This window comes from Cryptomeria japonica, chromosome 10, assembly GCF_030272615.1.
Source record: "Cryptomeria japonica chromosome 10, Sugi_1.0, whole genome shotgun sequence".
NCBI classification, from domain to species: Eukaryota; Viridiplantae; Streptophyta; class Pinopsida; order Cupressales; family Cupressaceae; genus Cryptomeria; species Cryptomeria japonica.
Window position 1 is genome coordinate 337,955,764 of NC_081414.1, and position 18,971 is coordinate 337,974,734.

Consider the following 18,971-nt stretch of genomic DNA (forward strand, 5'->3'; position numbering starts at 1 on the left):
TGCATAAAAGCTGAATCATTTAGAAAACTTGAAAGATGTTTGGTCTACCTTCATGTTGATATTCCGGGCATGACTGAATTGCAATCTAACTTGGAGACTAAGACGTCTAGCTATGAAGAGGAGGTCCAGACTGAATTACGAACCTCATGCTACAAGAGTTTGGAAATGCATGAAGCTCCATAGGACGACAAACTCTATATGCTTACCAAGCTATGTATTTGAACCCTTTTAATCAGGAGGATGGTACTATTATTATGATTTTATGGTTATTGACGTATAGCATTAGTGCCTTGCTATTGTTTGTCAAGAATTTATTGTGAACGGTTTAACACATTTCTTTTCACATTTTATAGGCAAACTTATCATACTTGTTGAGTTCTTACTTTGTTACTCTACTTATAGATTTTCATGTCATTGTTATGTTCAACAATCCTTCTGTCATTTTCACTAATGTCTTATCAATTTTATTTGCAAACAGAAGTGTCTTGATAATCTAAAATGTGCACCCCAATTTGAACGCAAGAATATACATCTTGAAGCATTTATAAGTACTTATAAATCACTCATGGAATAAACTTGTTTAGAGACTTATCAAACATGGAAGTGTATACATTAGTAAGGCAGATACACCCATGAAGTAAACATGCTGAAAACACATTAGACATGAATCAAACATGTAAAGCATGAAGTATTTACCCGAATACGTACAAATACGTGTAGAGCATGAAGTATGCACCCGAATACACATACGGTGCAAAGCACATGAATACACAAGGCATGAATCATACACAGTACACACAAGTGCACGTAAGGTGTAAAGCAAGAATACATACATGAATATACATAAGAAATGAGTCATACACATGAATGCATATGAATACATGTAACGCATGAGTCATACACTTGAATATATGAATCGTATACACGTATGAAGTATACACATGAATACACTTAAGGCATTAAGCACATACACGCAGCGCATGAAGTATACACATGAATTCACTTAAGACATGAAGCATACACGTGAATACAAGTACCGCATGAGGCATGAAATCTACACATGAAATCACTTAAGTTAGGTAGCATACACATGAGTACTTGTCGCACATAAAGCAAGTATACACATTAATTCACTTAAGTCAGGTAGCATACACGTGAGTACATAAAACATGAAGTATACACATGAATTCACTTCAGTCAAGTAGCATACACATGAATACACACAGTGCATGAAGTATACACATGAATTCACTTGAGTCAGGAAGCATATATGTTAATACACATAGCACATAAAGCATGGAGTATACACATGAATTCACTTAAGTCAAGAAGCATATATGTGAATACACATAGAGCATAAAGCATGGAGTATACACATGAATTCACTTAAGTCAGGAAACATATATGTGAATACACATAGCGCATACAGCATGGAGCATACAAATGAATTCACTTAAGTCAGGAAGCATATATGTGAATACACATAGCACATAAAGCATTGAGTATACAAATGAATACACGTAGCACATAAAGCACGAAGCATACTTAAGTCATGAAGCATATGTTTGAAAGGCACACACATATAGAAGTGCAATGGTTGGCGGTTATGTAGGTTTGTCCCGCAAGCTGGCAGGAACGGTGCTCTAATACCATTTGTAATGTCCCCTTCCTAATTTGTCCTAGAATTTGCCCTAAAATCATTATTTGCATATACATCTGTGTGTGTGTGTGTGTCGCAAGCTGGCAGGAACGGTGCTCTAATACCATTTGTAATGTCCCCTTCCTAATTTGTCCTAGAATTTGCCCTAAAATCATAATTTGCGTGCGTGCGTGCGTGGGCGTGTGTGTGTGTGTGTGTGTGTGTGGCAAAATGGAGACTTGTATATGTCATGGAACCGATTCCTATAATTACAAAACCCATATGTGATATTGATGAATATGCTATCCTTCTTTTCAAATTGCGTTTATATATATATTCATTCATTAGGATCACACAAATTCACAACATATTCATATACCATCAATAATATTATACAAGCATATTAGGGTTTAGAGGAAGAGACATGATGGGTTCGTCCGAAGCCTTTTCTACACTAAGCACAAGAGTGGATGTCTACCACAACCCTCTTGCTTGCTTAGTGGCTTGTACTTGCTTTCCCCATCAATGCCTCATCTCCCTAAAGACAAGTGCCATCTTGCGGAGTTGAGCAGAAGTTGTAAGTGGGTTCCTCAGCTCTTCTCGTAAGTGCCCTCTGGTTCTAGGAGCCAGTTAGGTCAACTCTAGAACGGCCTACTTACTTAGCCCTCTCAAACCCCTTTTGCTTACACATCAGGCCCTTCCAACAAAATGGATTTTAGACAATCACGCAATCTTCTATCATATACACATATTTAATCATCATCCATAGTGTGTAGGCAACATTGTTACATATATGACAATCAAACATGAACATACACTTTAAAAACATTCATTATGTGTAAGCAAAATGTAAATATGTATACCACAATCGTGTTGGCAAATATGTTATTTATACTGCACAAATTATAGTTTGATTCTTATTTAAGTACCCCAATCTGATCCTTCTTAATGATCAGATGCTGCTATCTTCCTGTGTAATTCGATCTCCTGAATGGACTGGTCTGCTTGAATCATTTCCTAATGCTTTGATGGTTGACTGTTTTTCTGATTTGTAATATGCTGATTGATGATTCTCAAGTGTGATGCGAAGGCCCTTCTACCATCTCATCCTCTATTCTTATATATTCTTCTTATTGCTGGGGAGTCATATCATTTGGGTGGAACAACTTCATTGAAAGGTGCCATCTCTTCGTGAAACTTAACCGCTGCCTTTTTCCTTTAACTAATTCATTTGCCTTAATGAAACGTTCTTGATGACCGATCCTTAACACATTATTATGCTTAACCAATAACCGTTGTTTAGGGGTGAACCATATGCATTTTAATATTCAGATTATCGCGATTTATGACATAAGACAATTTCATATTTAGATCAGGGGCATGACGATTGCCACTTTAAATATTAACAAGACCATTGCTTAATAAATAATGAGGTTAAAGCTCGCTGCTTATTAAATAATGAGATGGGTTTGATCGGATATGCAGAAAATTGTGAAGTCTTACGGAATAAGACAATTTTCTGAAATTAGGATAGTGACTATGAATATGTAATGGCCAGGGTCATGTTGGTGAAGAGTGTAATCCTGACAGGGCATGACACTAACCTTCAACTTTTAATCTGAATATGTATAAAGTTTAATTATTTATAATTACTTTTATATGAAGATAGTTAAATGTTAATTGTGCTTGCATGCTTTTGGGAAAAAAAACCCTAAAACTTTCTTATCCCTGAAACCTGAAAAATCCTATCCCTTGATTTGCACCTGTATGCATTTCTTTTCTCACTTATGCCAGCATAGGGTCCAGGTGTTCAGTTTCCACATAGCTGCAGTCAAAATCCCACAACTCCCATCAATAGAAGCTTAATCACTTGAAGAATCATGCCATAAAGTTCGTTGTGCTCCCTGGTTGGAGAAAGGAAATCTGAGCTGTGTACTCCTATCTTGTGATTTATGTGCTTATTGCTAAATTAGCTGCAATCAATGTCTAAAACCCATGTTCATTAAATTCCATTTTTCAAAATCTGGGTTACTATTGCGCGCTGCCTAAAGAGTACTGCAAATGCTCTTACACTTCATTTTCTTTCATGTGTCCAAGGTTGTTGCCGAAGTGTGAGGAGGCTATATAAACCACATCAGGAGAATATCAATGCATAGTTGTTTGGTATATGAAATCGAGCATATTGTGGTTGTAGAAGCTTATGGCAAGACTTTGAGGATGTATAGTGCACTGTAATTTCCATTTTTTATTAACCTCTTTTGATATAAATTTCCTCTTTCCTCTTAATATGGAAAAACCAATTATCAGTACAAAAATATGAAGCGTGTAATACATTACCGATGTGTCTTGAATCTATAATAGTTTAAGTTATAAAACTACAATTATTCAGAAAAGATTCAAGTAAACAAAGAAACTGCACTTGGTAACGGGTTTGACGAACTCACGACGCTTGCATAAATCCGGTGAGCATAGTGCTGAAATTGAATTTTCTTTGGTGCATTGCGATATTTGTGCAGTTCGAATGATAACAGGCTGTGGCATTTCCATGAGCCGCGGAAGATTGAGCATGAAAACCACAAGTTACAGCTTTGCCCAACCAATGAGTTACTGAGTAGTGCTGACGTAAAACCCTATGAGCCTTTATGCAAGCTCGACTTTCCAACATACTTCACCCCTGGCAAATCAGAAAGTTTTGGATTGCTGTAAATTGAATTTGATTCCAATAAAACCCCTGGGGTTTAACAAAATGCAGTAAGAGAACGGTTACTTGAGTATTATGGAAGGGAAGTGTCTATCCAGCATACTGGGTGTACTTTTCTTTTTTTTTTAAATAATTGCACCTTTTTTAAAGAAATAATTGCTTTTGTTTTTTTTTGTTTTTTCAGTGGGGGAGAGGGGAATTATTTAAAATTGAAAGGTATTGATTAAAAACCTTCAAAAACTGTGTATAATTTGATTATTTGCTATTGGCTCCTCTACCTATTTTAGTCTTTTTTAAGCCCATCAATTTTAGTACCCATTTCTCTGATTATTGATACCTTCTCTAATTATAGTATTGTTATTATTATAATATTTTATATTTATAATAATTAGGTTATCTTAATCAAAATTTATAACTTAAGTAAGAATCATGAGTTAGAAAGAAATAGGGGACAATTATAAGTAGAGGTTGGAGTCCGATGGTTGGTTTTTTTATTAAGTTATTGCATTAAACTAGAGCTTCATAGATTATGTGGTCTATTTCATTTGATAGCAATCATATTTTTTTTATTTTATTATTATTTTATTTATATTTTGTTTTCTTGTCTTTCATGATAATTATATATTTTTTTAATGTATTATAATTTGAGATTTTATTAATTTTAATGTATTAATTTTTATTTCAATTCTATTTTATAAAGAGCTGATTTTACAATTGTGTATCATTTTTATCCTTCACGTGATAATAGGTCATGAAGTGTGATATGTAAAGCTATTTTTTATCATCATTTAATTATTATGGATGAAAAAATGCTTTACACACTAGAAACATCACATCTTTAATTAAAAAATAATATAAAATAAATATCATTAATGTCTAGAGGCATTGTACAATGCAAGGGGTGGAGTGAAATGTCTTAATGTTAACTTTTACCTATTAGATTTGACAACCATTCATATGTCAAAATATTAATATTAATTATAAACTTAATATTTTTAGAATAAACACCGTATAAAACAATATAATTTAAATATTCTTGCATGTAGTAAATATAACTTAAAATGAAATAAAATAATTTTGAGTTAAATAAATTAGATGTATTTAAGATATCTATACTAGTTTATTATTTTTACCAAGGAAATTGGGCTTCTCCTCTTACTCAAAAATAGTTTTATGGATAAAAAAAATTAATTATAAAACTAAAATAAATTTATTTGAATAATAGCATAGTTAAATTCTAGGTGTAGACTCAACAATTGAGTTGTTGAAAGACACATTAAATGGTTGCAGTTTGAAACATCATTTACCTATTATATAAATTAATGGGGTGTATAGCCTATATGTTATAAGGGGGCTTCCCATGTGGTTGCCTCTTATGCTAGCTTCAAGATGTTGGGCTATTCATCTAATAATAATAATACTATGATTCCATTCAACAACATCTTCTTCTTCTTCTTTTTTGGTATTTATAGAGGTATATATGATTTTATGTTAAAAAAAAAAAATCAAGATTGTTATAGAATGATGTAGAGGTTATAGTTTAAGAATTGAAATTTTAATTGTGAATGAAGAGGAGACTGATAAAAAATTTAGTTGTGGATAAAGAGGAGGGTCAAGCCATGTTTGATTTTTTTTCCCCTCTTTTTTTTAAGTTTATATGGCAAAAAAGAATTATAATTTGACAATTACTTAACATACATTGAAAAATTAAAAAGTAAATAAGAAAATAAAAATTATGAGACTATTAGCACCAAAAACTCATTACAAATTTGAGTAGTGGTTGTTAAAGAGAGTAAATTAAGCGATTGGATAAGATTCTACTTTAAATTTTAAATTAATGTGAGGTCCTTAATTTTTTTCTATAACTTAATGATTTGTATGTAACCACTAAACAATTTTAGTTAGCCCCTTCCATGGGACCACAATTTTATTGAAAATAATATATTTATATGAGTGGTAAACTCTATTTTCATATATGCATTAATGTTTTTTTTTAATAAAACTACTTCATAAATAATAATTGGAGGAAGCATTGAAGTAAATAAATGGAAGACTATGTTGTAGCATAAAAAGGTGAATTTTATACTAGGTATAGAGACATCAATGGCAAAAAAGTTTGAAGGAGGATAATAGTAAAGGGATAGGGTACCTACAAACTTGACAAAAGAAATTGTCACAATTAATGTTATAGGTGGAATCAATCTCATTCATATTGAAAATGTTGTCATTGATGTCAAAGAAGCATTGAGAATATTATCAACAAGATTGTTGTCACTAATGTCATTACTAGTCCAAAAAGATTAATGCCAAATACATAAAGAGTATATATGAAATAATTTTAATGTTGTCAAAAAAATCGTATTATGTGTATGAAGGCCAAAGATTGTTAACTGTTGCTAGATGATCAAACCAAATTAGTTTTGAATATCCATTATTCTAGGATAAATTGCACCATGTCAAGGTATTAGGAAATGTAAATCAATGGAGATCAATTAATAAAGATCAAAAAACAAGTATTATGTTCTTTAAGGCGGTAATGGGTTATCACCTCAATGTTAGCACTCTTGACAAAGTCTTTTCATTCCATGAATTCTTATCATTTGATGAGGTTGCCTTTCCCATTTAAAGAACTAAAGTTAAAGGAATTATTGATATTTTATATGGCTAGCCCATCCCATGTTGAGTGCCACTTTTTGAAAAGAAATGTCTCTTTGGAGAAGGTGTCACCTTTGGAAATAAAATTAACATTAAAATTGGTAGACCCTTCTTGGAGAAGTCACCTCACTTGGTGAAGGGTATGATAGGTATATATTGAAGATGATGTGAAGGAAAAAAAATAAAAAATTAAGAAAATATATCATTATGATTTATTACAGTAAAGAAAACTTAATGAGAAGATTTATGAAGATTTTATTGAGGAGTTATGAGGTAGATTTGAGTAGACTTATGAGACATATATAAGTAGAATTATGATTCAAATTAGATCAGATCTAGAACAAATTTACTCGTGTGGGAGAATGGAGCAAACAAGATATATATGAAGATCATTCAAGAATTATAATAGGAGAGATGAAGACTTAAAGATATATAAGGATATTTTTGAAGGAAGCATTGCAATTATATTCATGAGAATTTGAGTAAATTTAGAGAAAAAATATTCTGAAAGAAGACATTAATGAAAATTATATAATGTAATTTTTTATGCATCATCTACAAATAGGTTTGTAAGAGAATATAGTGGAGTAAAATATATATTAGATATACACCAATAGATCTACATATGAAAATTATAAGTAAAGATTAATAAAGGCTTAATTTTAAGCATAATAGTAGATTTAGGGAAAATTTGTGAAGGGGAGTGCATGTAGATTTGAGAAGGAAAGTATGTGAAAGGATTTGTATCATCCATGACCAGATTTGTGACAAAGATATTATGCACAATCAAATTTTATGAAGTTATTATCATCCAATGAAGAAGAAATAAATTTAGAAGGAGAATGCTTACTTGTTTGGAAGTTGGTGCTTCCAAAAAAAGAAGAGGTTGGTGTCTCTCATTATTTTGATGCTCATTTTGTGAGGATTGGTGTCTCCAATGGGCTTGTGCCTGCAAAATTTTATAAATGGGGATTGGTTTCTCTAGTAGATTGGTACCTATAAATCATTTAAGAGGGGATTGGTGTCTCATGCGGGTTGGTGCCTACAAAGCTTGTAAAGAGTTTCATATTTAAGCAATATTTTGTTGTGGTTTTCTCACAAAAGTATTTTTATGTAAATATTGTCTTCTCCTTGTATTGCATAATTGTAAGATATTATGCACAATTGATATGTTAGGATAACCAGTGAACAACTGAGAGGGGGGGGAGGTGAATTAGTTGTTAACAGATTATAACATTTAATCCACTTAATAACCTTTAACCATATTAAGTACCGGTAAAGCAAAAATAGATATCGATAAGCAATACAACTTAACAATTAAACAGATAATCAATGCAAAGCAACCATACCACATAACACCATGATTTGTACATGGAAAACCTGGAAAGGGAAAAACCACGGTGGGAAGCCTACCCACAGTTAGATGAAACTTCTATAGAAAGTATGTGATACAATGAGGGGTCTGCACATGCAAGAAGGCACATTGCCTAGAGCGTACTGCTCATTACAAAAGAGTCTCACTGACTACAGAGAGGCAACAACCATCTCAAGATAAATGGACAACGATCCAATAGAGTGAACTGCTAGAGATAGCATCTACCATGCATGATTACAGTCCCAGTTAAGCTCAATACTTGAGGCCTTTAACCTCTTCCTTAATCCCAATTCGATCACCTATGATCGACCAAATCTCCTTTGCATATGATATTGCATTCCAAGACCATGGCTACTTATTCCATTCCTTACCCTTTATCTACAATGAGATCTTACATCATTTTATACAAACCCTAAGGCCTAAACCAATTAGGTCGGCCACCTAAAAGATATTACAATAAGATCTTACATAAATCCATATTACAATGATATGCCATGTCGGCTTAAGACCAAAACAACAATAACAAATCCATAAAACATCCCGGTAACATGTAGAGTACATGTTAACATAATATCGGTCCATAACCTAGATAGGTACCGGACCTATTCTGGGTCCACCACACCAAAGCAATGTCTTCAAGTAGTTGAAGAACGATCAAAGAACATCTTTAGCATCTTGAAATCTATGTAGAAGCTGCACCAACACCAATTATGCATCCTATCAAGATTCCTTAGTGAGAGCTTTGTCGGTAAAGCCTTAAACTAGTGTCAATAAGGGTTTACCAGAGTGTATGATAGCATCTGATTACCAAGTCAATACCATCTGACCAAGACATGCTCCAGAAGCACCTACCACATGTAACCAATCACATTCCATAAATCCAAACATGTCGGAAGTGTCCAACAGATAGTCTTTTCTGTCGGTAACACTAGATCTTCTATCGGTAACCAACCATAACTGCTAGTGTTCACATCAATGACAAAACATCAATGCAACACATAATCAATTCATCCAATAATGCCAACATGATATTGTTATGATTGTTAAGTTTTAAAAAAGTAAAATATTGTTTTATATTGTTTCATCCCCCCTTTCAATATAATTATGTTCTCGTCAATTGATATAAAAGATGGTTTCTCCAAGTATAGTTTAATTTCTAGAAGGAAGATCTTGATAGCACACATGGCAATAGAAACAAGAAATGATGTATTCGAAAGTGAAGATGACTGTGTAAGAGAAGAAAACAAAGAGTTAGAGTTAGAAGAAAAAAAAATGTGGGGAAGATGAAGCAAAAGTGGATCTTAAAGGAGAGCTCATATGTGCCTTAAATGAAATAAAGAGACTTAAGAGGATAATTTAAAGCAAAAATTATAGCTTCAAGAGGAATGTGAATCTAAGGCGAGGTTATCACAAAGTCTTGAAGAATTTGAAAAGATGACCATTGATCTGAAAATTCAAATTGAAGATGGTAAAAGGATTGAAGAGGAAGCGAGAAATCAATTGAAGAAATAGGAAGGAGATTATGAGAGGTTGGAATCAAAATTTATTTTCTTGAGAAAGGAACTAGAAAAAACAACCTCTAAACAAAAGTTTCAAATATGAGAAGAATATCAAGATCTTGAATGATATTATAAATGAGCAAAGGTCACCATCTATAAAGAATAGCCTTGGGTATGAAAACTTTCAAATGGCTAACAAAGAAGATTCCAAATAGCCACCTAAGAATGTTAGATAAAGATTGAGTTTTATTGATGCCCTCAAAAGTCCCATCAAAAGTGGAAGCAACAAGAAGAAAGAGAGTCAAGATACATATCAATCAAACACTCCTTCAAAAGTTAACAAGGAAATTTTCAAAAAGTCCTTCCCTCCAAGACAATCACATTTGATGAGGTTCCAAAGTTACTTTTATGGTTATTATTTTTTTTGCACTAATTTTGGACATAAAGAAAGAAATTGTAGGGAACATGTGAGATATAATTATGTATAGAATAAAAAATAAGTTCTTATGGGTTTTCAAGTAGGAAATATAATTCATGTTCTCCTTTATTAGATTATAATGTTATATTCTATAAATGCAACAACTATGGGCATATAGCATGATTTTGTAGAAGTTGTTGTTGAACACTTTTGGATGTTGAGGAGGAAGGGGGGGGGGGGGGGGGGGGGTGTTGAATCAACATATATAAAAAATAAACTAATTTACCCAATCAATTATCATTCATTTCATTTACCATATGTTTAGAAGTAAAGAACTAAAAAACACAATAGAAATCACACATGAAAAACAAGATTTTATGTGAAAAACCAAATAAGGGAAAAACTGTGATGAGAACTATCCCACTATATGAAAAGAGGTTATAATCTTTTTTGGCTCAAGGACAAGGAAGCTCATTGCTCGACTTGCAAGACTGAGGCACACAACCTCTAGGCAAGATACAAGGGACTTGCATTACTAAGATGCACAATCTCAAGGAAAGATACAATGGAGACTTATAGACAATAAATATCACTTCTTTTGGTCAAGATACAAAGCATCTAAGAATAAAGTATTAATATGATTTAATTGTTGATAATCACATCCTTTGATATGTTGATTACAGTTCACTATTAATATGTATCTGAAACTGTTTGCATTACTATTCAATTGCACTTGTGCAACTTTGCATTTACACAATATCACTGAATCACACCACATACAACTTATTTTTAATCCTCCAAAATGATTTCATCCTTTATAAAACATTCACAATCAAAATAACATCAATTAGGTCAACCTAATTGATGTAACGTGCAGATATAAGTCGTTGTCCCAAAAACAATCTTCAAGGTAATACAAAAGGTAGAATGAGGTGTGTGAAGGATCACACCATGTTGCCACACCTTCCTATCCATTCTAGATCAATGCCTATAGATCCACACACTACCGCACAAACCACGACATCATAGGTCAATTTCAAGAGATAAAACTATTAGTGCCCACTAACCAAACTAACTCAAAACATGATGTAGACCACCAAGAAAAATTTTTGATGCACCACATAGCATCATCAATTGTTAAAAAGCCAAATCATCGAACCACAACAAAATTACTGAAGGCAGAGGAACACAACACATGCCAACAAATTGTCACTATGTCACTACACAAGATGATACACAATCCAACGTAAAATTAAACTCTAGATCAAATGAGAACCTAGAAACTGAGATATATCCAAAATTTTCATCCACCAACAACATACTACAACCACAAGAACTGATGAAGCAATGTGCCACAATGCGGACAAAGTTATGAGCATACTCTAACAAAATGTTCACCAAAACAATCACACTTAGCCAAAACCAACTGCAAAACACTGAGATCTTCTCCAAAGCTCCAGAAGAAGCCATGATACAACTCGATATACCATATAAATCATCCACAATCAATTTACACATATCTGCATGAACACTAAACTAATTGTCTGATACTACACTAGTTGAACATGTATCTGAACCAAAGATATCGACAAGTTTGACAACTAAACATACATATTTGTACCAAATATATCGATAACTTTGACATCAATGACAACACAAACTCATATTTGCAACAATCTCTCCCTTTGTCATTGATGGAAACACTTATGCCAACACAAAACATATTGTAGATGTCTAAAACTGGTCAACGCTTGCGGAGTCGTATTTTAACATTGACGCATTGCCTTATTTTAGGTTTTTGTGTCGCATTAACATTTCTCCTATGTTACGCACTTGGTCTTTATCATTTGCGAGCATCGAGTCCTTCTTCCGCATTCTTCATTTGTCTCGCTTTCGAATTTGGTCTTGTCAATAATAATCTTCAGTCATGATTTTGATCGATCTTATCCTGTCGCATCAATGTGCATGTTGATTTGTCATCATTTTGGACATCATCAATCCTAATTAGGGTTTTGTCCTCTTTTCAATCTTGTCATCTTGCGATCGATTCGTCATCGATCCTGGTCCTCTGATCAAATTGTCATCAATCTTGTCATCTTGCAATCGATATGTCATCGATCATTGACATTTTCAATCTTGTCGCTTTGCGATCGATTTGTCGTCAATCATTGTCATTTTCAATCTTGTCATTTTGCGATCGATTTGTCATCGATCGTCATCCTTCTCAATCATGTCAATTTGGATCAATTAGTCATTGTTCCTCATCAATTGGCACATTTATCAATCAAATCGTTTGTCAACATTGGTCCTTTGTTAGTCAGAATCATGATCAAATCGACCCTGCATCAATTCTCTTTTGTCAAGACCTAAATGTCATCCTTGCATTTCTAATTCATCTTCTAGGGTTTCATGATTTATTCATTTAACCTTGTTTGTCATTTCTCTCTCTAGGTTAAATAGTTTATTTATCCTAAGTCTTCTCATCGCAATTAAATGTTCATTTAATTAGCTAATTAATTCCTCCCTCTTTTGTGAATTAAATTAATAAATGAAAAATTGTTAATTAATTCACTTAATTCCTAATTTCCTCATTTTCTAATTTTCTTAATTCCTAATTTCCTCATTTTCTAATTTTCCTAATTCCTAATTTTCATCAATTTTCTAATTTCCTAATTTCTAAATTCATCTAATTTTCTAATTTCTCCTATTTCTCCTAATTTCATGGGAATGACATTTCAATCTTGTCATAATTTGTCATAATTGACAATCAATCAATTTTGACATAGAAATTTGTCATAATTTTGTCAAAATTATCAATCAATCAATCTTGCACAGAAAGTGCAAATTTGTCATAATTTGTCATGATTGTCATTTTTGATTTGCAATTTTCATTCGAATCAAATTCATGCTAATCTTGTCTTTTCTCCAATTTATCTATAAATTGGATGAATTTCTTCAATCCCAATTAATCACTTTTTTGAATCCCTGGTCCTTGGTCGAATCAATCACGCTTCTAGTATTCTTGCGCTATCGTCTTGTCTACTTGCTTTCACATCATGCTTATGCACTAGTAGGTGAGATCCACAAACAAAGCTATTTGAAGGAGAAAGAAGAACAATGGAGCCACATGAAGGAGACATTCAAGTTTGCAATGGTTTGCGTTTGAATTGATGTCTTGTTTTCATGTCTTTATTGAGTGTAATTAGGATTGTTATCATTGCAATTGAGTTTTCGTGATTGAACTAGGCTAATGTTTACATTGCTTTGATGATCCTCAATTTCCTAGCTACACATATCACTCTCCATAATGCATTCTCTCCCCCTTTAACATCAAGGACAAAGGGTTTCTTCTCAACAAAACACAAACTTATACAAAACTGCAATATTACTCCCCCTATCTACAACAACTCCTCAAAAAATGAAAATGCATTTGAAAGCCAGAACTATACTCCAATCATCATCTACTTATCTGCATATATACAAGAGCAAAATTGCCTTACTGACAGGATTTTAAGCATCTTGCAGAGCTGGAAGTATGATGCCTTTATGAATAAACCTAAGGTACATCTAGGTAGTCTTCTATTCTTTTCTCGTAGAGGCTAAGAATATACCTTGATTCTCAATCTTCAACATGAGATCCTCTATCTCTTTGCAACTAAATGGAACCTTTATTGACCTCTCTATTTTTTTAGAGTTTTCAAACAACTTCAACATACTAGTGAGCTTCATATCAACCACATCTCTCAGAAGACCAAATCATTTCTTGATCTCCCCCCTTTGATTATTTAGTAGATTCAACTTTAAATATGAATTTTCCAATTGAGCTTTGTCATTTCTATCTACATCCTTCTTCCAATCGACTACCCCAGAAATCTATACAATCTATGCTTCCAAAATATCCATTTGACTTTTAATATCCTTAGTGGATAGTGGCCACTGATGACAAAAATGGTAAACAACCACTATATCATTCACAATGTTTTCAAACACTCCCATGATATCCTTCAACCAAGTTTGTGCATCAAGACACCTATCCACTAACTCCTTTACCCTTTTCTCCTTTACTCTCTTCTCCACATTTTTCAAAATTGTTCCTTCTAAGTTAGAAGCGTGATCTTTTAAACCATTAAGCAACACCTACAACTACTCCACATCACTTAGGGACTCATCTAGTATGACCTTCAAACTCTTCTCATGAAGAAACTTCACTGTATCATTAATTAGTTATGTGCATTGCACCTTTGACATTATAAACTTCTTTTGCATTGTGTCATGGAGAACGTCACCCAAATATAACATGTGAAGGGGTGACAACTGGTTAATGTCCATCTGACCTTGAGACATAAGTACTTGAATTACCTCAAAAATAATCATTGGTTCAAACTTCATTAATAACTATAACAATTCATCAATCAAAAAAAAAATGTAACAATTCTAATACAAAATTTCTAGAGGGTCTAAACAATTCTCCACCAGACATACTTGTTCTTTATTTATTTGTTCCCTTCTCCTTCTCCTTCTCCTCTTTCTCTTTCTCTAGACTCTTCTCTTTCTCCTTCTTCTCTTTTGTCATCTCCTTCTCCTATATCTTCTTCTTCTCCTTCTCATGACTCTTCTTTTTCTCCTTCGCTAGGCTCTCTTTCTTCTCCTTCTCTCGTGTCTTCTATGGAAACACTTTTGCAACATTCTCTACATCCTTATCTATATACACCTAGTCATTCAAACTAGTTCGTAGACCTACATATTCACTTATCTTATCCTCTATTTTCTTTTATGGATCTACTCCATTGCTACTTGCACCATGAGAACACCCTTATGGACTAGTCCATGTGTTTGTCTTCTTCGAAGGAGAAGAAAAAGTATTCTTCAACTCTTCTATAGCCTTAATTGCTTCATCTTTAGTCTTCTTGACCATCCTTTGATAGTCATCTGGATCTACTCTCATTTTTATGTTTTATCTATATTTTGTTCTAAATTGTGTATTAAGAGTTTGCACCATCTTGGCTCTATTCCCCTTAGATAAAGGGTTTCTCACCATGTCCAATGCCTATGTCCTTGTATTGGATTCTTTTATCACTACATCCTTTCTTCTTGATATCATAGCTTCCAATAAGTCCTTAGGTAACTTAACAACAATTTCACTCACAGTCTTATCAAAAGTGATCAAATATTTCATAATAGCCTTTTCTATTTTTTGCTTATTAGCTGGAGGCGCATCATTGTACATCCCTACAATCATATCCAAAGAGACATGTACACAAATAGTATTTACCAGATTGTCAAAGTCAAGTGGTTGATAATCAACATCAACCAGAGGGATTCTTATCTTCTTCTTCTTTCCCTTTGTCTCTACTAGTTCTTTCTACTTCACTTCCTTCCTCTTCTTGGCTAGCAAATTTTCTGGAGAGACCAAAGTTCTCTTCCTTTGACTAAGAGGCATAGTGTCCTCTTCACTCTCATCATCTTCAATTTTGATTTTTGTCCTTGCGGACCTCTTCCTAATTACAAACTTTTTATTTCCCACTTCTTCATCTATTTTGTTGCTCTCAACTTTTTCAACAACAAACTTCATACCTTTCTTTCCTCTTGTTTCCTTTTGTTTAGATCTTTGTCCTTTCTTTTCACTTGTCACAAATCTAGTTGGGGTCCTAGAGGAACCAATCTTTACTAAAGGAGTGGCAGAAAATAACCTATTCCTCATTAGTACCTTCTTTGCAAACACTTCTTCAACTATAGGTAAATTTATCTTTTGCTAAAGCTTCTCCATTCTCTTTCCATGTCCTCTCTTATATTTCTCCTTGACTATTTTGTTCAATATTTTTGTAGCAGTTCCAAACCTCTATTCATTTGGATCAATCTACAAATTCAATAAAGTATCAATGTTTTTTTTAATATCTTCTGAAGGTACCTCACAAGGTAACTCAGGCAACCATGCAATCCTTGGTTCAACAACTTCTACATAAAAAACTCACCATAACAGTAAATTCATTCTTGTATTTTTAAATCAATTCACCAAGGATCCTCTCTCTAGCTTGCATCTTGTTTTGAAATTTTTTTAACCAAACGCAATATTGCTTGTTGTATTCTTTTGTATCATTGTTAAAGCTTCTAATATGATGTTTGATTTGCACTCCAATAGGAACAAACTTGTCCTAGACACCTTATTCCCTATGCCCAAAAGCTCATTCATAAACATGAAGGCCAAACCTGTGATCAAAGACCTATAGCTGAATGAATACTTTACACTATTGGTCTTCTCAAGATTGTCTAGCAATTGAAGTCCCAAAAGTTCACACATATCAAACTTCTCACCTTGAACCACTATCTAATATGTTGCATAGATTGAGAAGGCGACAATAGAACCCTCATGGTTTTGAAAATATATCTTATATTCTACTCCCTTGGTAATATACTTGACACCCAAATCAACTATATTGTCCACTATCATAGATCTCTTATTAGATATTGAACCAATCAACTATGTTATAATATCATTCTTAACCATCTTTATCATTGGGATAGTGCCAAAGTAGCACAATCTAGTTAAGGCCCTAATGGAATCCTTTGTGATTCTATGAGGTTGGTCAAGAAACATCACATCACCATCAATATGACTTAAGATAATTTGAATCCATGCATGCTCATCATTGAATTTGAGTAAATATTTACAAATGTTCAAACCTAACTCTAGAATATGCTTGTATTAGGGCTTGAATGTCATCAAATCATCCTCCACTAACTACTTACACAAATAATTAAACTTTACATGAATTACCTTCATCAAGGGCGCAAGGATATAGGCCCTAACATACTCAATGTAAATTACATCTATTGGGATCATAAAAAAAAATCCTTCCTTGTCTCTTACCATAGCCACATATGGATAAGGCTTGAATATCAGTTGTGGCTTCAAAGAATGGTAGATAATGATAGGTATAGCCATTTTCCACCACACAAACAGAAACTAATAATCTAGGGTTTGTAGAAAAAGCCTTTAATCACACTATCACACCAAAAATATATTTTGCATTGAATATCTCTTGAATTCACAAGATCACAAGTGATCAAATGAATTCAAAAAAATAATTTATTTGTTTCATCCACCTACTGGTTTTTTGACATAAATGCATTTTACCATTAGACTCAAAAAGTTGATACTCTATATTTCCAGAAATCTCAAACATATCTATGGACTAGCACAAACATCCAAAATGGTTAGGAAATGCCTTCACAACATCTAGCATGCTAAAAATAATTTAGCATCCAAACTACAAGGGGTGTTCACAAGGTCTTCAATTAGTTCTCCTCCTTAGACAATGCCTTTTATATCTAGTTTCAAGAGGAAACATTTGCACCATCGGTAGGTATAGATCCATCCATAGCCTTTCCTTCTACATTCTCATCAGATTTCTTCACACATGTCTTCTTTACTTCTCCTCTTCTTCATTGGCATCAATCTTCTTTCCTAGACTAGAAGTCTTCTCATTCTTTCCTCTACATAATCAAGAAATGTGTCTTGACTTATTACAATTATAACAAGTAAGACCTTGTTGCAAACCATTTTTGTTCCTTCTGACATTAGACCTACACTCAACAACCTTGTGCCCAAATTTTTTTCAAGCATAGGAATACCCATTGAATGACTGAGCATTTCTACCATAGTTTGTATTTGCATGTTCATTCTACGCATTGACCATTAAATGTCTAACATCTAATTTGACTTCTACATTCACTAGCTCTATCTCCAAACTTATTGTAAGAGTAGCATTGACCATTAAATATTTGACATCTAATTTGACTTCTACATTCACTAGCTCTATCTCCAAACTTATTGCATGAAAAATAGTTACCATTTAAAGATGATGAATACCTAATTTGAGAAGGAGGAGGCTTCCCAAAATTCTTCTTGTTTCCGACCGGAATGAAACCTTTTTTATCTTCATTTATATTTTTCAATTGATCCTTGAACTTTTCCTTTCATGTATCCTCTTTGTTGAGAGTCTTAGAACATTCACCTTTTTCAAAACCAAGTCTCACTTTATCTTTAGATTACTTTTGAGCACTTAGCGCCACATCAAATATTTCAATACCGCCTTTAAACATCAAGCTCTTCTCAATTTGTGCTTTTTCTCATTTCAACTCTTTCCTCAACAAGAGGACTTCTTCTTCAATTTTGGTACATTTTTTGGATTTGATATGTAGCTTTGTTTCAATATCACCAATGGGCTTCATTCTATCTTCAACTTGCTTTCTCAGATAACCAATGCATTCTTTTGTTTTCTTGTTCTTTTCTATACTTTTCTTCAAATTAGCAAGAGCATATCTCAATTCTCCTTCCATATCCACTACAGCTTCAATGTCCCATTCATGTTGTTCCATAACATCCAAATCTTTCTCAGATTCAAATATTATGCTCAAATCATGGATCTACCTTAGTTGTTAGATTGTTTCTTTAGGAACCTTGCTCTAATACCAATTTTTGAACATGTATGGATGTTGGGGGGGTTGAATTAGCATATGTTAAAAATTAACCAATTTACTGAATCAATTATCATTCATTCCATTTACCACACATGAAAAAGTAAAGAATTAAAAAATACAATAGAAATCCCACATGAACACCAATATTTTTTGTGGAAAACCCAATAGGGGAAAAACCACGGTGAGAACTATACCACTATATG

At 33.2% G+C, this 18,971-nt stretch overlaps 1 protein-coding gene across 1 annotated transcript in view; it reads right to left on the reverse strand.

The window, feature by feature from the left end:
• LOC131077222 (uncharacterized) overlaps positions 1-4,441 on the reverse strand; it is a 123,520-nt gene extending 119,079 nt beyond the window's left edge. The window contains exon 1 of the mRNA XM_059212469.1: positions 4,084-4,441. Within this exon, the coding sequence (XP_059068452.1) occupies positions 4,084-4,304 (221 nt within the window). The 5' untranslated portion in view covers positions 4,305-4,441. The remainder of the gene's footprint in view (positions 1-4,083) is intronic.
• Between the last annotated feature and the right edge of the window lie 14,530 nt (positions 4,442-18,971).